This window comes from Cyprinus carpio, chromosome A23 (assembly GCF_018340385.1).
Source record: "Cyprinus carpio isolate SPL01 chromosome A23, ASM1834038v1, whole genome shotgun sequence".
Taxonomy (NCBI): domain Eukaryota; kingdom Metazoa; phylum Chordata; class Actinopteri; order Cypriniformes; family Cyprinidae; genus Cyprinus; species Cyprinus carpio.
In genome coordinates, this window is record NC_056594.1 from 2,085,487 (window position 1) to 2,111,551 (window position 26,065).

A 26,065-nucleotide genomic window follows, 5' to 3' on the forward strand; every position below is an offset into this window, starting at 1 on the left:
AATAACAACCATCAATAAAACGAATTTACCCACTCGGTTTACTCACCCTCATGTCATTCAAAAGCTGACTTTAGGTGCAGTCATATTAGTAGAATTTAAGTGGCACTTCGTTGTCTGTTGTGAATAGCATATGGAGAATAAAAAAGACACTTTCAAACCAAGCATGCTTTTCTGTTGGTCAGTGCAGCAAATCTGCATGACCAACTTGAACATGAGTGAAGTGGGGAACTTTCCCGATCTTTTAAGATCGACAGAAGTAAAAAAAAAAAAAAAAAAGAATTCATGTAGTTTTGCAATAAAATTAAATTGAATAAATAATGAAAAATTATTATTATTATTATTATTATTATTATTATTATTTTAGGACTTACTTTATATATTATGTATTTCTAAAATAAACAGTAACCAGTAAGAGTGCTAAATATAATTTTAGTAGATCTCAAAATGAATTTCCGTTTTTATTCTGCACATTACAATGTTGTGGCGTCTGATTTAGATGCTGATTTAGAAGTTTATTAGTGCAGAATTTTATATCTGCCATTAATCTCTTATCTGCCAAAACATGAAAGGGCTTAAAAGTTTATCAGTGCAGCACTTACGTAAATTCATTCAAACAGGACCATTCACATAGGATGCGTCCTTGCATTCAAAAACAACTAGAACACAAATTAAACAGAATGAAAGTTCTTTAAAAACTGAGCTGCAAGGACCTGTACTGTATGAACACCCCTGTGCACTATTTAGTGGAGCTATATGCTGCTCTCGCATCAGTGTAAACCAGCATCCTAAGGGAAGGAGTTGCCTTGTGTCTGATAAGATTATATTGCATCAGACTGTGGAAGAAGAGGCAGAACTTCAGTCAGGAACGGTCCTCCTCAATACCATCTGCTCGTGAGAACACAGGCTCTTTTTGTCCTGAGCTAATCCCTGTTTTACAGACCTGACAGATGCTCAAATCCCTCGACCCAGGGCCCAGACTGAACACTATCTTGCTGTATCCCTCTTCTAATGTCTTCTACAGAGACTAAGACAAGCTCTAACCCAATACCCTACTTGTTACATAAATGACGAATCTCCTCCCAAGAACATCTGTGAAGTACATTGACTTGTTTGTCAATACGCTGACCTGTAAACCGACACTGACATTCTTCATGAAAGTTGCAAACATGCATCAAACCATGCAAGACACATAGACTTGTCTGCAACAGACGCAGTGGTGATAAATAGCTTTACAGGGTTAGGATGTTTCCTAAAGGCAAAAATACACACCCGAATGCAGACCAAAACCAAAGGAGAAAACCACTTCATCTAAGAGAGATAGATGGGGATGTGAGATGTGGTTTTAAGATGCAGCTGGTGAAGACCAGTTTCAAGATTTTCTTGCATGTGCGTGTTGTCCTCAAACCATTTATAGAAATGCTCTGAAGGATGTGGAATGCATCATTTTTCCATTACGAAGAACTGTGCTTGGTGGACTGCATGGATTGCTGCATTGTATCCAGATTTTGGAAGTATTAGGTAAGCATGTCACCATCAAATCAGCATCATAACGGATCATTTGTAATGTCTCAGCAGACTCGTTTGGAGAGCTGTCTCATGTTTAATGAACATCTTAAATGTGCATTCCCCTTGAAGCTGAGCTAATTAACCTTATTATTCAAAGGGCAGCAAAAAAGTTTTCCTCGCCAACCTCTTCGTTTATCTAATTAATCTACAGTACATACGTCTTTTTGAATCCAAGAGTTATTCCCTCGAGAGACAGCATTAACAAGAAGGCGAAGGCGAATTAGAAACGGGATTGTTGCACAATCAGGACACACACACAAGAACACAGCAGTTGGCATCCTTCTGAAGACAGTGTCTTATTAAGTTATGCTTTGCCATTTCACGTTTCTCTGTGGGGCTGCCCCAATTGCCAGGCGCATTACTTATTCCGAAGGGAGCCATTCTCCATCCAGAAAACCCTTATTTCATTAGCCCAGAAAGGCCCGGAATGAGAATAGAGCTTTGTTTCACGTGCCTGGGTTTCGCTGCACTTCCTGCTGGTGACGGCTGGATCTCACGGTTATGTGAGCCTGATATTTTAAATCTTTTCCGAAACTCTCTTAATAATTCCTACGCAACATGCCAGAGCATCAGAAGCTGTGCCAGTGAGTTGACTTTTATCTCTCACTGTTCCAGTTCTACAGAGCTCTGTTTTATCTGTTTTATATTTTATATGACATCATGCAAAACTTGATTTGTATGCTGCGTAGTCTTGATTTTAGAAAAAAGTCTGTCAGACTGCAGTATGTAATATATAATGCACAGTGTATTTATTCTCAGCTTGGTTGAAAGGGGCACTATAGGGTACTTGAGCTTAAACAGTTTTCTATCATAACAAAATGTAAACTTTATGATCACACAGCTCTATATATACAAACTTATTTGTATACATACAGTGCACTCATGTAAAGCAACAGATACTATATAACATATCTCAACTGCCGGATTTTTCATTTTATTGCAAAATATTACTATATTACTGTATACTGTAGGGGTGTAATGGTACACATATTCGTACCGTTTAACCACTGCACGATCTGAACTTTATTGGAAACTTCCAGTTTAATATATTGTTAGTTTTGATAACAAACAAAGTCTCATCTCTCATATTATGTCCTTTTTTTCAGGAAATTCAAACAATAAATGCCGTTTTGACGGTCTTTGAAATGTCGCGACAGATCGCTGTATAAACGGCTCTGTTCAACTCTTCAGTGCGATCATCTCTTCCTCTTTACTAGCTACTAGTTTGTTTGTTTTTTTTGTGATAAATTTTTTTTTATATACATACAACAAACATCACAAAAACAAAATACATCATCGGTATATTTTTAACCATTATACATGCTCCATGAATAACAGAAAACAGATTTGACGGAAAAAAAGCATTGTAATGCTATCAACAATTCCACCACACACTGAGGAAACAGGTGGTCGACCAGAAGATGGCGCAATCCAATCCCGCACAAAATGAGATCTCCTTAAAGTAACTCTATATGCCAAACCACCTGAGTGTGCAATCCTTTTAAAATTCAAATGAATTCAAATAAATAAAGATATTAATGTCTGTTGTATAAAATAAAAGTAGCACAGAAAAAGGTACGACAAACAACTTTGAACAAGAACCAAAACAGACCGCACATTACCAAGAATAGAAAAAAAAAGAAATATATATATATATTTGGATACGTGACCGATCCACACCAGCGCAAAACCTGTCCCCAAAAAGCCCAGTGTCAAGAACTAGTAATCAAACCTTCTCTCCATTAGCTCCAAGAAAAAAAAGATTTTAAAGCTTATCAGTCATAGACAAGATTGCAGCATAGAAGATCACAGCAGCAACTTAAGTGTCCATGTCCACCTGGTTATTCTGTTCTCCTGGGCAGTTAAGATGCCTTCTTCTGTGGCAGTGAGCTAATAAAATCTTCTGCTTTCTGAGAAGAGTTGAACATCATCTGTTCACCATTGTGTCGTAGTTTAATTATCGCTGGATAGATAAGAAACGGCTACAGACCCAGTGCTGTCATCCTCCTAAGGACTGGGTTGAGGTTCCTTCTCCTGGCAGACCTGGCTGGACTGAAGTCAGGAAAAAAGAGCAGCGTGACATTATCCTGCATAAATTTCAACGGGTATGCCTGTGGTGCACCCTTCAGGATCGCCGATCTGTCTTGCCATCTCAGCACACGAAAGATAAGAGTACGCGGCCGCTCTGAGTTACTTTTTCTTCCATCATACATGCGATGAGCCTGCTCAGTCTCAATATCGCGTACTTTCAGTGCAGGAATCCACTTGAAAAGATTATCTCTGAGAAAGCTGGCTGCATCGGAGCCTTCCGCCCCCTCTGGCAACCCCACCAGTCGTATGTTATTTCTCCTGCTCCTATCCTCCATGTTCGTCACTTTATCGGTAAGGTGTTCTAGCTGCTCTCTCAGGTTTGGGACTGTTCTCCTATCCTCACGTGCAGCTGCTTGAACAGAATTGACCCGGTCATGTGTTTCATCAGTTTCATCGCCATGGCTAGCTTTTCAACTTCTGCTTTTAGCTCTTTTACAGAATTGTTGGTCGCTAGTATGTCCAGATGTAGGTCACGCAATACTGGGGTCAGTACAGAGTCTATCGCATCTCTTACTGTCGAGCCCACAACCGAATCCAAAGTACTTTACTCCTCTTTATGTGCTAGCTTGATACCATTAGCAATGCCACCGTCAAGCTATTCTTTAGTGATGGTGGAATCTTTGATTTTTTTCTTTATTGGTGATTGCTCACCAATATATATCCTTTATTGGTGATCACTCTTTTCTGATTGTCCTTGACCATTGAAGTACTCATGATGGAGTAAATAGAAAGTGGTTTGAAATTTACTATCAAGATTGTAGAATATTTGACAAAGTGAGCAGAGCGAAGGACCATACGTGCACGTCCGTCGAAGGGTCACATGATCTTCTCACTAGCTACTAGTTTTAACATGAAATAACCATAAATGAACATCTCACGACTCAACTGCATTTCAACCGCGGAAAGAGGCCAATAAATCAGCTTGTAAACAAAATGTCACGTAGCATTTCATTCACTTCATTCAATCATCAGTGTCCACAGCTCGTTAGTGCGCTATAAATGAGGTCAAGAGAAGAGCAATTCGCAAAATATTAGACTTTATAATCATTATATTTCACTTACCTGTCAGTGATGTCTTAATTATTTAATGTAACTCTGTAATGAAACGAGTTATGAGTGGCACTGTGTAAATTAATATATTTCAACAACAAATATAATTTTTATAATTTAGAAGTTAATTTTTAAAACTACATTATGTGCAATTTACATGTTTGCATATTTTTTTTTTTAAGTTAAGTGTTGCTTGTTATATTTAAAAATAAATAGTAATTAAATTTAAGTTTAGGCTCTGTTGTTAATTATAACTTTATAGTAATGTAAATGTGCTCACAATAGTTTAGAGCAGTGCTTCCCAAACCTGTCCTGGAGGCCCATCTGCCCTGCACCTTTTGTCTGTCTCCCTTATGAAACACACCTGATTCCACTCATCAACACATTAGTAGAGACTGCAAGAACTAAATTGGGTATGTCTGATTAGGGAGACATACAAAATGTGCAGGGTAGGGGGTCCTCCAGGACAGGTTTGGGAAGCGCTGGTTTAGAGCATAAGCAGAGGTAAATTTTTATACCTAAGAACATTTTAATTATAACTGAATTTATTTAAAGAAAGAGCAATTTGTTCAGTAAACCACTGTTAATTATTAAATCTTCATCAAAGAGATGATATTAATTATATTTTTAGTTTTGTAAATAATGAATTGAAATTTGTACTGAATTTGATGTCACACCGAGGTACATACCGAACCGTCGTGTTTGTGTACCATTCCACCTCTAGTATACTGTGAATACTGTATTCTGTTAATATGGGCACTGAAGAGAATAAAGCGTCATTTACCCATGCTGCAGACACCCGTGTGAAACAGGCCTTAATCTATTGAGAGATGTCCCATTTTAATTTATTGCAAATTCAAGAAGATTATTTAAAGTATGACACTGTCTGATCACACTTTACATTGTAGTATCCATGTTGTAATTACACTTATAAGCAATGACAAAATCTGTGCATTTTTTGCATGTTCTTTACTGATTATTGGGGGGGGGGTATTAAAAATAAATAAAAATAAAATAAATAAATAATTAATTAGACAGGGCATGACAATTACAGTATGTTATTAACTTGGCAAATTGCTGGGTTTTTGCAGTTCATGGTAATATTAAGAATTTGGATGGTTTATGATCAAAATAATATGGTCATTATTTATTTATTTATTTATTGTATAATAGGCAAGGCAAGGCAAGTTTATTTATATAGCACATTTCGTACACAATGGTAATTCAAAGTGCTTTACATAAAAGAAAGTAAAATAATCATGAAGAAAAATTATAACAAAAATAAAACAAGCAATTTTAAAACTTTGGAAATGATTTAAAAATTGACTTATTTAAAATGAATTAAACAGATAAAAATAGAAAATGTTTTTACATAAAATACAGTGAATAAATAGTATATGGTTTAATCAGTTCGGACATCGCACAGTGCTCATTCAATAAATGCACAGCTAAACAGATGAGTTTTGAGTCTAGATTTAAATGTGACTAATGTTTTAGCACATCTGATCTCTTCTGGAAGCTGATTCCAACTGCGGGCGGCATAGTAACTAAAAGCGGACTCCCCTTGTTTTGTGTGAGTCCTTGGTATCTCTAACTGACTCGATCCTAATGATCTGAGTGCTCTGTTAGGTTTATATTCAGTGAACATATCTGCAATATGTTTTGGTCCTAGGTCATTGAGTAATTTATAAACGAGTAAAAGTACTTCAAAATCAATCCTAAATGTAACTGGAAGCCAGTGTAAGGACCTGAGGACTGGTGTGATATGCTCAGATTTTCTGGTTTTAGTCAGAATCCTGGCAGCAGCGTTCTGGATGAGCTGCAGCTGTCTAATGGTCTTTTTGGGAAGGCCGGTGAGGAGACCATTACAGTAGTCCACGCTGCTGGTGATAAAGGCATGAACAATGAACAAAGTCTTGACTGGAAACAAAACATCTAATTCTTGCAATGTTTTTTAGATGATAGTATGCTGATTTAGTTACTGCTTTGACATGACTACTGAAACTAAGGTCTGTCTCCAGAATCACACCAAGATTCCTGACTTGATTTTTAGTTGTTTGTCCCCTAGAGTCAAGGTATGCATTCACCTTGAAAACTTCATCTTTGTTTCCAAATGCAATGACTTCAGTTTTTTCCTTGTTTAACTGAAGAAAGTTCTGACGCATCCAACTATTAATTTCATCAATACATTTGCAGAGGGAGTCAATGGGGCTGTAGTCATTTGGTGATAAGGCTAGGTAGATCTGAGTATCATCAGCATAGCTGTGACAGGCAATTTGGTTCTTTCTCATTATCTGACTTAGTGGGAGCATATACAGGCTAAACAAGAGCGGTGCAAGAATTGAGCCTTGTGGGACTCCGCATGTCATGGACGTCCACTTATAATTTATAATAATAAACAGTTTTGTGATATCCAATGTGAATTGTATGTCCTTAAGAAAAAAGAGTTAAGGACCACAGCATTTATTTATTTATTTATTTGTATTTTGTTTTGCATATTTTAATATTATTTATTTACTATTATATAGTAAGTCATATTATTTTTAATTTCATGTTCATTTTATTTTAGGTTTGTGTAATTTTGTTATGCATTTTGCCTTTTTTTGTTTTGTTGTAATATTTGTATTTAGCTTTAATTTATTATTATTGTTTTAGTTTTAGCTATTTTAGTATCTAAAATAAGTTAAGTTAGTTGCCATTTAAATATTTCTAACTTTTTAGAATATATATATATATATATATATATATATATATATATATATATATATATATACGTTATATTTTAGTAACAAGGTTCATTAGTTAACATTACTTTAGTTAACATGAACTAAGAATGAACAATACTTCTACTGCATTTATTAATCTTAGTTACCGTTAATGTAAACATTTATGAATGAATTATTAAAATCAAATGTTGTGGTTGTTAACATTAGTTAATGCACTGTGAATTAGCATGAGCTAAGAATGAACGATTGTATTTTTTTTTAGCTAACATGAACAAAGATTTAAAAAATATTGTAATAAATGTGTTGTTCATTGTTTGTTAAAACATGAACTAATGGAACCTTATTGTAAAGTGTTACCTATATTTTTAATAAGTTTTAATTAAATATTTGTATGTTTTATTTCAAATTTATTTCAATTAATGAAAATGGTTTTTAACAGTTTTAAATTTAGTTAACTATGACAACACAGTCTAGGACATTGTTATTGTAATAAATTATCATAATGTAAAATATATTGACCTTGCAATGCAATTTTCATTTTATGTTAATTAGTAGCATTTTTCTAACTAAACAAAATCAGAAGTACTGAATTGGGCTTCCAGTGCAGCGGTGTTTTTTGCCTCACACTGCAAGATTGTAGCACTGCAATCATAACCGCTCTGCTATCTGCAGCCAGGATCAGCTTTATCTAAAACAGACACACGTGTTTGTCCTCTCTCTGATTGACAGCTTGTCACTCCTTCTTTGTGGTAATACTGAGTGTGCTCAGATAGCATCTCTCCCATTCAGCTCGGCCATGCTTTAATCCATGGAGGGTGGAGCTTAACTGGCTCCACCCACTTCAGGTCTCTGCGGTTCAAGATAGTGGATATAGAGACACAAAAACCCTGTGTGTTTGGTTTTACCTTTCTGGAGAGGAACACTGGTAATCTGAAGACACACAAAGTATTGATTTGGAAATCCTGTTTTATATTTTAGATTCCTTGTGGAATGTCTTATTAAGTTATGCTTTGCCATTTCACGTTTCACGTTGGCCCTCTATGGGCCACATCATATATATATTTGCATTCATAAAGATCAAAGCCTGCTCTGTTTGCATATATACATATCTGATTGAAATATCAATATGCAGTCAAGCTATACTTGATCTTGGGCATTTGTGATAAAAAAATATGGAACAAATTTTTACAAAAGACATCCAGCCTGAGGGTGCAGCATTTAAACCCTCAAATGCCGTGTTTCCACCGAAATTACTCGGAACATTTGTACCAGGAACTTTTTTTCCCAGGAACTTTTTCCCCCCCAGACCTGTTGCTTTCTGCATTTCCACGGCGTTCTAAAGTACCGTGAAGATTAGGCAAATAGTCTGGTGACGTAGGTCTGCGTGCGTTTCTCAATACAAAGTACGCTGATTTTGGACTTGCGTCCTCGGTAGTTCGGACTTTGCGCATTCGTCTCGTGAGTGTGATGACCGCAACGACACAAATCTGGTAATTCTGCAAACAGCAGCATTCTTGATAATATCAGTCAGCTCGCCTTGGCTACTGCAATTTTCCACAATGTATATTTACAATAAAACAAAATAGGATATCAAATACCACTGCCTCCTTTCGTTTTCATTTGAAGATAATAATAGCCGCAGAAATGTGCTTAGTTCGGGGAAATGTGTATATATACAGCCTACATTACAATGAAATGAAATATTATATCAATTTGCCTTTTTTATTTTCATTTTAACATATAGATAAGTTGAATACAGACCAAAGATTACCTGTTAGATTTACTCAAAACGAATTATATTTTATGTTTAACCATTAAAGAGCCAGCGGCACATGTCAGAAGGACTAGCCGAGGTGAGGCTGCTCTCGGTGGATACATGATCACTGAGCTCCCGCTGATCGCGTGGAGCTGATCGTCTCCGAAATCGGAGAAACACATTTTTAAATAGGCGCTGTCTTTATAAATAAACCAAAGATTTGAGTTTTAAACAACTATATTCTCGACTGAAATACTTTTTTAATTATATTTCATGACATAATAACAGTAATATTTTGAAAATGATCCGAATAAATGGTGGTTGAAATCACAGTGCTGCGTGAACTCAACCAATCAGCATGTTTAGCGCCCAAGTCCCGTCCCCGAAAGTTCCGGACCTTTGACAAAGTACTACCTCGCCAGCAGGGACTTTCTGAGGGGCTTTTTTTTTTACCTGGAACTTTATTTAGTTCCCGGTTCCTGTGGTGGAAACACACCGAGTACCAGCCCAAAGTCCCTAGTTCCTGGGTAAAGTTCCTGCGGTGGAAACGCGGCTAAAGTAAGTCATCAAATACATCTTATTTTGCAAGTTCTGTGCATGACACAGTTACTTTCTGCATTGAATCCTTTAGCATATTGGAGCATTTAATATTATGCAGATTCCTGTGCTCTGTGCCAGGTTCTCCGTTCCAAAGCTGAATTGTGCCTGGCATCAAAACATTCTTGATCCAAAGAGGCAGAAGATTCCATTTTTTCCAAGCTTTGATTCCAGTGGTACAGAACCTTAGGAGTGATTATGAAGCCATAATGTGCCTTGATCACCAATTAGAGCGTTCATTTTCCATTTAAACAGTCCTGGCACTTTTGGTCGGATGGAGATCAGTGGCTTTACTTCAAAACCAACGACTTGAACAATGACTTAACTGTATCTGAGTTACTAAAAACAGCTCACAAATAAACATGCCACATCGCAGTCTTTGTTTACGATTCTTGCTCCTAGCTTTTATAATGGAGCAAAATAACTGAATTTAGTATCTTTTTTGCCATCAAAATAATGGATGCTGCTTCCTAGAAAACTGAACTCTGCTTGGTGCTCTCACAGCATATTGCTGTAATCCAGCACTCTATATACCATGAAGTAAAATGTTTTTCTTAATCTCCGGACATTAATTATTAACCCTATAAAGTCTACTATATCATATATTATATTCCAATTTCTAAGATCTCTAAGTTAACAACATGACCAAAACTTTGCTGAAAAACACAATCTACTACATGCTATCACAACTTGATTACAAAAATGTGGAAAAATGAATCTAAATGACAATTCTTGGAGAGTTTATCATGGTAATATATATGGCAGTGTTAATGTGTTCAGTCTTAGTGGAATAGATCTGCTATGCTGCTGCAGATCAAGTACAGAGACTTGCTATTGCCAGTACATCCACAGACATGCTGCTGTGAGCATGTCGGAAATACTGCTGCTACACATATAATATACATGAAATCACTCCCATATATAACATACATGAAATCACCCCGTAGCAGATTTATACAGGTGGAGCTGGGGAAGGTGGAGGGTTTCTGAAGTGCACTACAACTGCTACAGCAAGCACTAGCTGAGTATTTGAATGTTGAGCAGCAAGCTCATTGGCTACTGATACGAAAAGAAACCAATCAGCTACACCATGTGAATTATAATTATGTGATTATATAAGATTAAGTTAGAACCTATCGGCCTGCGCCATCTAGAGTTTAGTGACAGAATTTTCCACGAACTCAGGAATGGAAAGAGAAACAGCAATGAAGAATAATGCAATGGGAACAGAAGAATAACTGAAAGAAACATAGGGCTTAAATAGGAAGACCATACTAATTAACCAAATGGTCAACAGGTGTGCTAATTCAAACAATGGAAAACCAAGGTAACTAACAGAAACACATGAAACTGACCTAAAACGCGTGACCAAACCACCCAAAACTGAAACAAACACAGATAATCCCTCACACATGCCTTTTTAAAGACTTTTTTAGCTAGTAAAAGTCTTTTAGTGTGACTGTACAACCCTCCACAAACCTTCAACTTATGGTTCAAGTGTCTTTTTTGCTGTAAAATCACACAGAATTTCATAAAGTTAACGTAAGAATAATTGATGTTGTTAGTAATATTTCAAGATGAACATTTACTGGGCTTACTTAAACATAGAATTGCTCCATAATCCATCATTTTCAGAAAAAAATCATGTTAAAATGTGAATATCAATTATGATCATCAGGCTTTTGAGGAACGTTTATTTCTTCACCTCTCAATTATCACTGTATTGCATTGATTTATGTGTTTTGAAACTTCAGAGCTTTGATCATAAAGCTAAGCATATAAATATCATTTTAGTAAGACATTATTGGGAGATATTGATACTTTAAATAGATTATATTAATCTAATATATATTAGTATTGTATTAGATACTGATATTTATATTATTTCATGCAAGTTATACTGTTATAAAGATCTAGATGTGATTTACATTACAACATCTTACTTTTTGTCCATATTAATATCAACATCTGCACCAAACTGCATATTTTTGTTCAGTTTGGGCCTCTGAATTTTTTTTTTCTTTTTTCTTTTCTTGAATATGAACTCCATATTATATGAGCCTAATGTATCAAATGTGATACAAAACATGTAACATTTAGTTTTTTTTTAAAAGCTATTTTGTCTAAAAGATGAATGAACCGTTCCATTTGAGAGTATATATTTATTGTCTGACAGTCTGATGTTTGTTTGTGTTTGTCTGTCTTCAGGTGAGCGGCCGTATCAGTGCCCATACTGTGACAAGGCCTTCAGCAAGAACGACGGCCTTAAAATGCACATACGCACACACACCCGGGTAAGACTACACACATATGTGCATGCATTTATTTACAGATAATTTACTGTACATTCACCTCCCCATCTCTTTTGTTTTTCCCATTGCCATTGCATTGCTCTGCTTCTGTGTATGTGAAAGTTCTTTTTAGTGCACAAAACCACACAAACTTGGCTGTAAAATGCAGCACTGTGTCTCATTAAACAGTGTTTTCAGCATGTCAAAGTGACATTTTCAAATGATTATGTAAATGATTCCAACAATGATTGGGCGGAAAATCGCTTAGTGGGAGGTAGTTGAGACTCTTAATGAAATCTGCTAAATCGCAAGAAATGAAACATGTTTTTGGAAAGCTGTTCTCTGATGATGGATGACGTGGGTGTTTGTTGTGACATAATTTCCTGAAATAATCCTATCACATCTCCCATCTTTTCCCCAGTTGTTTAGAATAGCAGTGTCCCTCATATTTGTTGCACAGACAGAGTGGGAACATCAGCGAAAAACCTAAGAAATCAGAACAGATGCAGCACATCATTGGAAAACTTTGCCAAATTTGGAGCGTGATCCTGCAGTTCTGCAGCATAACGAATGAGCTGTGGACTGACACACAACAGTAACACAGCCATTAAGACATCAAGTGAAAATAGAGCGTTGGGGATGCAGTAATGAGAAAAAGCAGTGACAGAGCTGTGCTAATCCTCTTACGTGACAGATATTTCTTTCTGTTTGGGCCTCACTAAAGAGTTGTCCACTTTATAGGACTGTATTCCAGCTTATTCAAATACTGCTTGCACTCCAGGTTGATCAGATGCTATGTGTGCTGAAATAGAGATGCACCATGTGCACTCAAAAGTCATCGCCAGTCTTTTCTGAGCAAACATGCCTTTCTGTGCAAATGAGGTTCATTATACACTTAAAAATAAAAGGGAGTTTTGCAGAGATGCAATTAAAAGAAGCATTTTGGGTTCTTCAAAGAATATTTCAGTGAATATTTATTTATTTATTTTTATATTTATTTTTTGAATAACATTTTAATAATCTGTAGAACCTTTTTCCACTATAAAGTGGAATGGAAAGGTTCCATGGATGATAAAGGACCTACATTACATGGAACCATTAATGCCATTAAAAAATAATAATAATAAAAAATCAAATACATTTTTAGTCAGATTCCACTTTTTTCAGCAGCCTTGTTTCGGAAGTATTTTTTTCCATTCATTTTTCCCATAGGGATTTACAAAATGTCTTTGTTAAAGAGTTACAAGCCATGAACCAAACCAACCAGCTATGAGGCAAATAACAATATCACAGATGTTAATTTTAGACAAAACAGTGGGAGAAAACTTAAATAGTAAATAGTAAAACTATTGATTTGAAAATGCTGATTGTGTATACAGAAACAACATATTTTGTTTATTGCAAAATATGCATAAATATGCAAATATTTAAGTAGTTTGAAAATGTAGGAGACTGAACATATTACGTAATTTGCAGGCCTTAATGGGTGTGTGTGCTAACGGGTTCTTTTGGTGCAATTTGCTTGTTCTCTGATTGGTGGTAGTTTTTGCAGAATCATGGGTAATGTAGTTTTTCATAAGAAATAATGTGAACGGACAAATTTAACAATAGCATATAGCATTGATTAACAACCTCAGAGCTCACAGTATGTCTGTCTTTAGAACTTTACAAGTTATCATTAAAAATCTATTCCCCTATGGAGAAAACAAATGGAATTTCTGCTTCTGAAACTGACTCTGACGCTGCTATCTCCTGCACTACTTTTCAACAGCAGTGTGGCACTTATACTGAATCGTCAGAGCTAGATACTGTATTAAATTGGTAGTCTCAGCCTCAGACGTCACACCCACGGACCATTGGCTGAACGTCTGATTCATACAGCACACAAAACTGGAAATGTTTCAGGAGTCATCGGATTGGTTGAATTATACAGGATTTCCAGGAGACATGTGTTTCATTCTTTTTTACATTTCACCTGCAAACAAAAGATGCCGTGATGCTAAACCCCCTCATGTTTACAACTGTGACATTGAGCTCTTATCAGGATCAACTAAACACTACATTTTCAAAAGTATGTGAAATATGTAAAGTTTGCGGAACAGACTCTTTAAAATACGTACAATAATTTTATACACGGGTCTGTTATTGTGGGGACATTTCCACGCCCCTAAACATGACACGGCACAAACACGTGATTTGTTGCTTTACCTGTCAGTCATATGGCCTCTTGGGCGGTCCTTAGCCATTCAAAGCCGCCAAGATTCCCAGTCCTTATCAGTCTGAATCTCTTGCTACGCAAGAATATTAAATTGGGACCAAGCACCAAAGATGTGTATGCACCTTCTTGTTCTTGTTCTTGTTCTTCTTCTTCTTCTTGCAAATCTTTAAAGGGTTAGTTCACCCAAAAATAAAAATTACCCATACATTACTCACCCTCAAGTCATCCTAGGTGTATAAGACTTAGAGTTATAATACTAAAAGTTATATTAAAAGTTGTCTTTGATCTTTCAAGCTGTTTCATGGCTTTCAGCGGGTGTTGCAGTGCTTTCGGATGTCAATAATTGCGTCATGAGGACAGTGTGTGGACCGTTGCGGAACACTGACAGCTGAAGTATACTTTGGGCTTTAGCGTATACAAACCAAACTTGATGTATGTTATAACCACTATGACTTGAGGGTACCTGAACAGTTTCAGCACAGTGCCGCGTAGTGGTAAGGAGATGTGCAACATGGTTATTTATTTATTTTATTTTATTTTTTTGCTTATAACTTCAGAACCGTTTTGCCAAAAACCACAAGACTGTTTTTTTTTTTTTTTTTAGATTCGGGGCAACATACAGAGTTGTGCAATTATTAACTTTTTTCATTTTTTATTTTTTTGTTGTAATGTTGTATTTTTTAAATATGCATTGGCGTATAATCACGAAACTCGGTATGTGTCTGAAGCCCTGAAGGTACTCAAAAAAATTTTGGGCAGTGCCACCTTGTGGTCAAAAACCATAATAAAATTTCAAAAGATGCTAATAGCTATTGATTAGTTTTGCCTATTGTCATAAAACTCATGAGTTCCTTGGATCATGCTGAGAACATCGATACCTATTTTGCCATAATCGGCCAAACTTCCTGTCCTACATTTTGATTTTTGAAAACCTACTTTTTCGAACTCATCCTAGACCATCGGTCTAATTTTGATCATTTTTTTTTTTCTTATTTTCAAATCATGCTGACAGAATGTTATGGATTTTGTGTTGATAGACAAAATGATTTTTGTTTACTGCCGAAATTAATTAATGTGTCCTCAGTAAAATAAATAGTAATCTTTATTAAGAATGCGTTTACTAAAGGTTTAGGGTTAGAATTTGGTTTAGTCTTAGTTACTTGTAATTATACCTAATTTACTTTTATTGCTGTAGTAAATACATGCAAAATCCATAACAAGGACACTTAAAATAAAGTGTTACCAAAAATCGATTACATTGTCTTAATGGCTTCATGCAAAATCAGGATTATGGGATTTTTCACAAGCAGCGAAGGATACATGCTTTTAAAAACAGACTGATGAAGGTACATTGGTAAACTGACAAAGCTGCAAAGCATTATGGGCTATCCCCTGTTGTCCATCTGTGCTAATGTTTTTCGTAGTGCGTGACTCTTGACCTTTAAATATTTTTGTGCGGGTTGCATTGCTGACGGTCCCAGCTGACTGCTGATCTGATTCAGTGATGGAGCCTCACAGCTACACGCTGGATGTATTATGCTCTACAAACGCCAGAAGTCTCATCTTACACTAAATCTGTTTGTCTCTTTTTGTCAAACACACGTGTCCACGCTGGCCCAGGCCCATACTAATTACGTCTGTTTCTGACAAACACACACACAATTGATCCTCAGCACCTTGCATATCCTGTGTGATGTGACCACACCTTGCCCTGCTCCATTTCCCAGGATCCTCTCTTCCTGTGTCCACCCATTTCCGTGATAGCTTGGTGGTGAAAGTGTGAGTGGACTATCAATGTATGCATGTTCGCCACCCTGCTCAACACACACACACACACACAAACATATCCTATCCTACGCACATCTGCTGTCACACACTTCTTGGCTAGTCAGAATTTTCCATTAAAAATGGTTCATGCATAAAAGCAAATATTTATATGAAATAATCAGTATGTACACTTTTTGAGGTCAGTAAGATTTTTACTTTTATTAAGCAATGCATTGAAGTGAGTAAAAGTGAAAGTAAAGACATTTATAGTGTTACAAAAAAATATATATATTTCAAATACAGATTTAAATTCTATTCATTAAAAAAAAATCATGATGCTTTGTGTGTGTGTGTGTGTGTGTGTGTGTGTGTTGTGTATTATAATTATTATTATTATAAATTATTAAATTATATATACAAAATTTGTGCCGTTGGAAGGATTGTTGGTTTGAAATATTGCAGAAACACTGACCTGTAATATAGATAATATCATATACTATATAGAATGTACATATACTGTATAAAGATCAGTGAGCAGAAAAGCAGGTCTTTGAAGTGAATGTTTTCTTAATCACTGAACTTTCATGGTATTAACTTTCATTAATAACACATAGACTGGCGCATCATCATCCTGCACATGCAAAACTAAATCTATCTAAATACTGTATGTTACAATTTAAAAGAAAACTCACATTGTGTGTATTATAATTAATTATTATAAATTATTAAGTGATTAAAATGGGTTGGTGTGTCAAAAGTGTGTGTGTGTTTGAGTGTTTTGAGTTTTATTCAGCATGTATGTATGTGTTTGTGGTGTGACAGCAGTGCTGTGTGTTTTCAGTCTGTTATGTAAGTAAATGTGTGCGTGTGTCCATGTAAAATGAGTTCCAGGTGTGTAACACATGAAAGGCACTTCAATTTTTTTTTATTTTTTTTTTTATTATCCCAGACCATCTTTGGTGTGTGTGTGTGTGTGTGTAATGAGGATCTCTAGTTTCTGTAAACAAACAGATGTATGTTCATGCCTGAGGAATTATTCTCTCTTTCTGAATCTATCAGTTCTTCATTAGTCTCTTCAAAATCACAATAACTGCAGTCAAACCCTCCAGCAGAACTTACTATTACACACTCACACGCCTTCAGAATCTAATTAGGAAAGTCCTAATTAGGGTCCAGTCTTGTGTCTGAAGGGCCGCCTTCCTGTAGACTATCAGCCCTTCAAGTGGAGTCACACAAATATTAATCATTGTAAATAACCAGTGAAGTCATATTTACATGTGTGAAACAATGATACAAAGTATACAAAATTTGTGCTATTGGAAGGATTGTTGATTTGAAATATTGCAGAAACACTGATCTGTAATATAGATAATATCATATACTATATAGAATCTACATATATAAAGATCAGTGAGCAGAAAGCAGGTCTTTGAAGTGAATGTTTTCTTAATCACTGAACTTTCATGGTATTAACTTTCATTAATAACACATAGACTGGCGCATCATCATCCTGCACATGCTAAACTAAATCTATCTAAATACTGTATGTTACAATTTAAAAGAAAACTCACATTGTTCCTAAGAAGGGCATCTGTATTACCAATATTACCATATTTTCCTGTGTTCACTGTCTCTCTCTCTCTTTCAGGAAAAACCATATAAATGCAGTGAGTGCAACAAGGCCTTCAGTCAGAAGCGTGGCCTGGATGAACATATGCGCACACACACCGGAGAGAAGCCCTTCCAGTGCGACGTGAGTTACACACGCAGACCGCATTGCATAATGCTACATTCTAACACACAAGCACAGTCTGATTCTGGCTGAATATCACACAACTGCTCTTGACGCACCGCAGCCACATCCCAGTGGAAGAGCAGAGAAAGAGGTGGCTTGTGGGTAGTGTGTGACGTTCAGCAGGGGTTTAGTCTAAGACCACTGGAAGAGCTAAAGCCGGTCTTGAGTTTAACCTTGCGGCCCACGCCGAGTCCACATAATCAGCACCGTGACGCGCATCAGACCACGAACCAGAACGCCCTCGTGGCACATACACCAGCACACACTCATAGTGTGTCTGCATGAGTCTGTGTGTGTGAGGCTGTTACTGTGGTGTCAAAGCCACAGTGGAAGGACGTCCTGCCAGGCGGACACAAGGACGAAACCGCCCTGTGCAAACTGGCCCATCTCTGACCCTTCAGCGCCTTAAGACACACACAATCAGCTCCAAACCACAGCAGTTTTGCACTCCTCTCTATCTTCTCACTGTCCCTGAAAAGACGTTTGTGTCCATCGGTAAATCCTGCGTCATAGTCTCCAGCTCTTAGTACACACATACGGTCCAGCAAATCAGGGCTTAGATTAGTGTTTAATTTTATAACATCCTGTGTGAATAATGTACTTGACACTTTTTTCCCTTGCAATTACATTGAAAGACAACAGAGGCTTTAAAGATACAAAGAGGCACCATAAAAAAAGCATGATAAAAGTGGTTCATATGAATCAGAATTCCATGTCTTCCGAAGTCATGTGACCGTGTTGTGTGAAGGACAGACCAAAGAGAAGTCATTCTTCACTGATAATTTCCCCCTGCAGTAAGCTGTTAACCAGTGAGGCCAGATCACTGAGTTTGACACATGAACCGGGTCATTGTGACTCATGAGTGAATCATTTTAAATGCTTCTGGTGAACTGGAATAACCAGTGCAATTCAAAGATTTGAGTTCTGGTCTTACTGAGCATTATTCATTAGGGCATTCATTAGTAGAGCTGTCATCAGAAGGCCAAAATAATTCATAATAATAATTTTGCGATATTGAAATTTTGAACGTTCATAAATACACATGAATGAATGAATGAATATGTAGGTTAGCAGTCTTATTCATTCATTCTCATTTTTGTCACATTTTGTCGCATTCAAACTATAAGTGTAGGCCAGTGGAAAGAGTTTGTAACCATAAATATATAGATCAGGCATGATCAGCCAATCAGGAGTAAGTCCTAATCCACATATCCATATATATTTTGCCGTGCAAAGGCAAAAGACCGTAACTTCGATTTTTGTCGAAAATTGTCTTGTATCTTGTAAGTATCTTGAGTGAATTTCATTGTTTTTCAGAGAAAATAATGGGTCATTTCAACCGTGACTTCGAAAAGCCCTGGAGAAACCAAGGCAGAACACCGTATAACACCAGTTACCGCTCTTTTACTTTGTTTGGAGCGCTCAAATTGAGTTACGGCGTTCTGACTTTGTTTAGCCGTGCCTCAATATGAAGTTACAGTGCCGGTTTGGAGTTATACAGTGATTGCCTTTGTTTTACTGACCATTAAAGACTGTCGCATTGTAATTATGGTGTAGACAAATTAATTAAATAGATCGCGGTCTACCAAACAGCTCCATATAACAAAGCACTGTAAAGACTATACCTTGGCAGCAATACGTAATCGTGAATAACCTTTAAATATTTTTTTCTTTTTCTAATGCAGATTATTCACCAGACTGTCACTTCTAGTTGGACGCGTGTGGACTTGAATGACATAGCTACCATGATCAATCATAAAATCAGTAGCCTACTAACAGTTCGTGATTAAATCTATATCCTACCTTTTCTTGTAACCTGATAAAATCAATCCATGGCGATGAATGTCATCGGGGATGTTTAATCCACAAGCATTCTGAGCATTATTCCTGCTTGCTGGCGTTCAACATCAATCCATTCTTTTTCAAAGTCGTTCTTTTAGGTTAGGCTATTTCATACAAGTCAATATAAAAGCAATTATGCCATGTCTAGCATTCTTTTACGTTACTGAGCATAACAAATAAATTGGTATCCACTCACATGTTTAACTTTTAGTCTGCTTGTTACAGTAAAAAAAAAAAAAAAAAAACATTAATACAGTCACATAACTATATGCAATAGCCTATACGACACAGTCTATGATCACTAGATTTTATACAGGTGTTACTATAACAATTTTGTAAATGATTATGATGATGATCACGATGATGATAAATGATGATCAGCAACCAAATATTGATAACTTGGAAGTTACTGCCTTTTGCCTTGGTGTGACTCCTCGTGTTTTGCAGACAATGCAAAGGCAGAGTACATTAACTTCAAAATAGGGGTAAAAATCAAGTTTGAGCTCACAATTTTTTAGTGTAGATAATTTTCAATAATAAAGCATCTAATTGTTAAATTTCCAGTGTCCTACCTATAATTAATTTTGCTGGACAAGTAAACAACTTTTAAGTAATTTTTCTCAGTTTCACACTCTAGTGAGTTAAGGTCTTTTGCCTTTGTAGGGCAGTATTGTATCCTAGCCTGTGTTCGGCACGTTGCACGATTATGAAAGCTCATTTATCCCTCCTCCTCCCCAGCAAGTGGTGTAGAGTTTTGATGTGTGGTTCTGCATTTCTTGCAGCAGCCTTCCTTTGTTATTTTTGACTAAGCTGAACAAATGATTGTATTTGCTCAGCAGCAGCATAGCAGATCTCATCCGACAAAATCATGCTTATGTATATTTCATGCCCATGCCAATAAATGCTAGATACAATAAAAATCACTTCCTGAAGCCTGGGATATCTAACAGCATGTTTGATTGTTTTATAGGTGCAGGTAACTTTATTTTTTTATGAATATCATACATACAATTTTTCATCCATGTTTTAATTTAACAGTAAACCTCTGTTTGCCAAAAAAAAAAAAAAAAAGGAATTGTTAAAATTTCTTTTGATTACATTAAATAATGTTTTATGGTTTAATTTGATTGCCACTGTTTTTAAATCATAAATGTGTATTAAATCATAAATCTAGAAAAAAAAAATTGAACAAACAACACAGTATTTCTGGAAAAAAAGAAAGAAAGAAACACATTTCATATGGTTTGTTTATTGTAGAAATTGCATTAAATTATTCAATTTTTAAAGTTTTATAAAATAAATTGATTAGACATGCTTTTTAATTTTTAACATTTAACTAAACCATTAAAATGGAATCCAGAAATATTAGAATTGGTGGTGGGGTGGGGTTTTGCAGTTGCTAAATTGTTCTAATTGTTTTCTTAAGTAGCTGCCTGTTTTATATTTTTATACATCTGTCAGATGAATTGTAAGTGTGATCACGTACAGTAGATGAACACACCTCACCTCAAAAAGAAACAATTTATTTGTGCTACAGATGTGAATCATTCCTCAAATCGCATAATTGATTGATTCCTCAAATAATGTTGAGGAGAGGAGTGTTGTTACTATTCCTCAACATCAGACCTACAATTTTTAATGCTTTATTATTGTTCTCTCTTAGGCCCTGTGTAAATCAAAAGAGTGATATAAAGATACACACTCACACATATGCAGCTTCCAACTTTGCCAGCAGTGAACACACTCTGCAGGAGATTCTTGAGATATCTAAACACACACACACACACAATTCACTGAGGAAAATGAGAAACATTCCCCCTGTATTTATTTGATTTCTATGGCAAACTGCAAACATGTCTTTCTAAGTGTTGACTGTTTTAAAGAGCATAAGCGAATGAAATTGGCTGTTTCCTCAGTGTTTTTTTTTTTTTCTTTCTGCATTTGACGTGACAAGTCTTTTAAACCTGGAGTGATTTGGTCTGAAATCTGGCACTCTGATGACAGTTGTTAGAATGGCTTCCATTGATGATGGCAAATTATCCCGGGACTTCTTTCATGCGCAGCATTTTTGAAGTGCAGCATGCCAGAAACCATCCATACTCCAAATTCATTTATTTTTGACTCGCTTTCCCTGAATTTTTGACTGCATTTGAAGCGGTTTGTGGGGTGGTCATGCCTGTCTTTCATGGCTCCCGTTGAAGTTAAAGAACACATAATATTGTGTCAAAACGAGGATTTGAACACTTCAGCCTTTTATTGCCACATTTTTGGCCAAAAAGGAATCGGCTCAGATCTCGTTATTCTGTTTTAGATTGTGAGTGATCGTGTTTTAGATTTACTAAAACACACTGAAATTCACAATATAGCAACAACTGACATGAAGGACCATTCAGACCTGTCATAAATAAATCACGTTTAAATGCATTTAAACAAGCTTGCAGTCATTAAGATATAATTAAATCTACAGGCTGTGCTGTGATTCAGAGTATTATAAAGTTTACTGCTTAGTGTTTATATATATATATATATATATATATATATATATATATATATTGTGCAATGGATACATCAGTGTATATAACAGTTTAGCATCTCTGTAGCAGCGTTTCTACCGCCATATGGCCAACATATCTCCATCCACGGCCATTAATAACTGCACTTCATGTGACAGTGAGAGACTGAAACTAATAAGTCGTCTATCAAGGCATTAAGTGAGTTTTCATGCTGTTTAAATAAAAAATTACATTCATTTTATGAAGAAAGTGACAGCTGCAATATCTCTCACTGTCTCTTCATGGAGATAAAGAATATTGAGTGTTCTTGGAGAGATCAAGTTGATATATCATGTGAAATTGATTTGTGTGCTATTTGTAATGCATATTGGATGGTGTGTGTGTGTGTGTGTGTGTGTGTGTGTGTGTGTGTGTGTGTGTGTGTGTGTGTGTGTGTGTGTGTGTGTGTGTGTGTGTGTGTGTGTGTGTGTGTGTGTGTGTGTGTGTGTGTGTGTGTGTGTGTGTGTCGTGGCACCGGGCCGCTGCTCTGACTGCAGGATTTAACTCAATGCGATTTACTGCTTGGTTTGGCTTCACTTTGCTAACTGGCTGTTTCTGAGTGTCTGTTTTGTTGGCATTGTTGTGTCCAGTGGTTCTGATGTGTGTGTGTGTGTGTTTGTGTGTGTTTGTCTCAACAAATAGCATGTGGCAAACTTTAGAAGATTTCTCCCTGGCTTGCAGTTCTTTGGTTGTGTTTTTATTCCTTCAGTTATTGGTTGTTTGTGTGTCTGCTCTGATATATTGAGCATTGCCTTCACATCCTCTCTGTGGTCGCAGGGCATGAAGTCATGCTAACACACACAACATTACAGCATGAAGTCTGTAAACCAGAGCTGTTTCGCAATATGTGAAATGCCAAAATAAAAACCATCCTCTCATGGATCTTTTTCATGGGTTATGTAACATAAATCCACTTATGACTACTAGACTAATTTATTATGTCCTGTCCTACAAAAGTCACAGCCACAGTGTAGGTTTGCCAGGCCATTGCTTATGTAGTGGCTAAAGTGCTTTTCAGCATGTTGCTAAATGGTTTCAGGATGGTTGCTTGGTGAATGATTACTAGTTTGAGTCAAAAGCTCACTCCAGTGGCCTTTATAAACAGGTATGTTAAGGGTCTTCAGCATTTATTTTAGTTTATTTATTTCCATTCAAGAAGAGAATGAGTGATAATTTAGTATTATTATATACTATTATAGTTTTTATGAATATTTTGAATTAGCTCAAATACCTCTATTTTTTTTTTTTTTGGGGGGGGGGGTATTTAAATATAATAATAATAATAATAATAATAATAATAATAATAATAATAATAATAATAATAATAATATTATTATTATTATTTATAACTAAAGATATATTATTAATATATTAAAATATTATTATTATATTATTATTAATATATTATTAATATACTTTTTTACGTTATGAGTTTAAAGTCAAGAAGAGAAGAGATTGTTATTTTCTTATAAACTATTGTAGTTTTGTATTAATATTTTGAATTAGCCTTTATTTATATATTTTTGTTTTTTATTTAAATTTTACTCAATTTTTTTTGTAATTTTGCTGTGTGCTTTTGTCATTTTTATTATTTTTTATATTACCATTTATGTTAATTTATACATTTATTCAGGTTTAGTTTTTATTTATTTCCATAGTAGTAACTTCAGTAATATTAGTGCTTCAACATTTACTTGACATTACTAATTTTCATATAATATTTTATTTCAACTTTATTTTAATTAACAATAATAATGATGGTGTTATTTATTATTATTATTATTATTATTACTATTATTATTATTATTATTATTATTAATTTCAACAATAATAATCCTTAAGGTAATTAAATATTTCATTATCTGTTCCATATCAAAATATATTAAGTACAATTTAAATATAATGTACAAGTGAATGACTCTTCACATCATTAATAATCGTTATAATGCCTACTTTGAAAAATATGATATACATAACAGCCCAAGCCAAAAGTGCAGCTCTCAGTTTTCACAGTATGTGACTGGAAGTAGCTGCTTCATCTTTCTTCCCACCTCACCTGGATAAGTGTTATGGAAGTTTTTCACTCATTTGTCTACCAGACGGAAATTTATTAAGTCGCTTAGAAAAATAATTGAACATACATGGAGCAAGAGGTTTGGAAAATGGAAGGATGGCTTAGAAAAATAATTGTTATTATTCATGTCCATAATATAAACAGTGCAGGATGAGTGAAACTAATGTGACACATTTGAAACAGAGTATTCAATAAGGAAAAATGTAGGGCAGGACTTTTGGGCAGTGAAGAGTAAGTTTTACGTTTGAGAATGAAGCTAGGCTTGAATGTGAATTGGGGGGTGGGGTTAACCATTGTTATCGTTAATTCTTTGTGTGTTTGTGTATTTCTAGGTGTGTGACCTGTCCTTTAGTTTGAAGAAGATGTTGATCAGACACAAACTGACCCATAATCCCAACAGACCCATGGCTGAATGCTCCCTGTGCCACAAAAAGTTCACCCGCAACGACTACCTCAAAGTCCACATGGAGAACGTCCACGGAGAGACAGAGGGATAGACAGTCATGCACAAACTTATTCACATCCACTCAAGCCATATATAAAACCATGACACAAACAATGCATACATACACAGGGTAGAAACAGCAGACATTTTCACAAGCATTAGTGTCCTTTAAGTGGCCACGCTCATGCCAAAGATCTGCATTATCTACATGTACAGAACCTCTTTATTTGCTTCAGACATTTAACACTTTATCAGAAGACTGATCAGTCTGATTAAATGGTGTTTAATCATGGCTGCAAGTTCAGATTCAAATAAGAGGAAAACATGAAAATGTGCAGTTGTACAGAGCAAAGTGTAGCCTTCATATTGCCATTTCATTTTTCTGTTGATGTTTGTCCTTTTGTATGTCAGTATCAGATCTCAGATGTTTTTCACAAATGTTAAGAGATGTTTCGTGACCAAAGAATATGGCATACCAATTTTCTACGTCCTTGTTGAGAGTAAAGTTTGTTGTTTGCATTTAACTGTATTATCCAATATTTATCATTTATATATTTTCAGCATTCAGGTTCACATGAGGTTTGTGTTTGATTGCCAGATTAACATCTTGCGGTTCTAAGTTTGCATTTCATTTGGATAAATGAACGATTGAATCACTGATATCACTAATCTGGTCAGTCTGTTTTTTTTTTTTTTGGTTTTTTTTTTTTTGGTTAAATAAACATTGTTTCCGACCCTGCCCTGTCCCTCTGCGGGAGACATGTTGCAGTGCTCTGTGGGATACCGAAGACAGTGCTTCTTCCCTGATCACATTTGCTTTAGTTAATTATAAACATTTGATTCTAGGTAAATGGTTGGAGTCGGAGGAATCGGATGTGCTTTCATACTTGATTATATATGCTCGGTTAATGATTGTTCTCTAAATCTGGTTACCATTGGTTATAGCATAATTAAAGCCTCCGTATGGATTTAGTTAGAAAAGTAATTACTCATTAAGTCAGAGATCCAGAGCCAAATGCACAAATTCTGCTTCTGAACTCTAGGAACAAAACTTGAAATTATGTAGGATTAATAGTTTGAAAATTATTATGGGTGGGATAGTAGTTTTAAATAAACTTCAATAAACTTCTAATTTGCTGCTTATTAATAGTTGGTAAGGTAGGCCTAGTTGTTAAGATTAGGTATGGGGTGGATTAAGGGATCTAAAATATGGTCATGCAGAATAAGGCATTGATGCATGCTTTATAAGTACTAATAAACAGCCAATATGCTAGTAATATGCATGCTAATAAGCA

General features: G+C 35.7%; 1 protein-coding gene across 1 annotated transcript in view; it reads left to right on the plus strand.

Annotated features, from left to right (window-relative positions):
- prdm5 (PR domain containing 5) overlaps window positions 1-25,435 on the plus strand; it is a 71,594-nt gene extending 46,159 nt beyond the window's left edge. The window contains exons 14-16 of the mRNA XM_042712587.1: window positions 11,995-12,080; window positions 17,711-17,815; window positions 24,658-25,435. Of these exons, the coding sequence (XP_042568521.1) occupies window positions 11,995-12,080; window positions 17,711-17,815; window positions 24,658-24,822 (356 nt within the window). The 3' untranslated portion in view covers window positions 24,823-25,435. The remainder of the gene's footprint in view (window positions 1-11,994; window positions 12,081-17,710; window positions 17,816-24,657) is intronic.
- The last annotated feature ends 630 nt before the right edge of the window (window positions 25,436-26,065 follow it).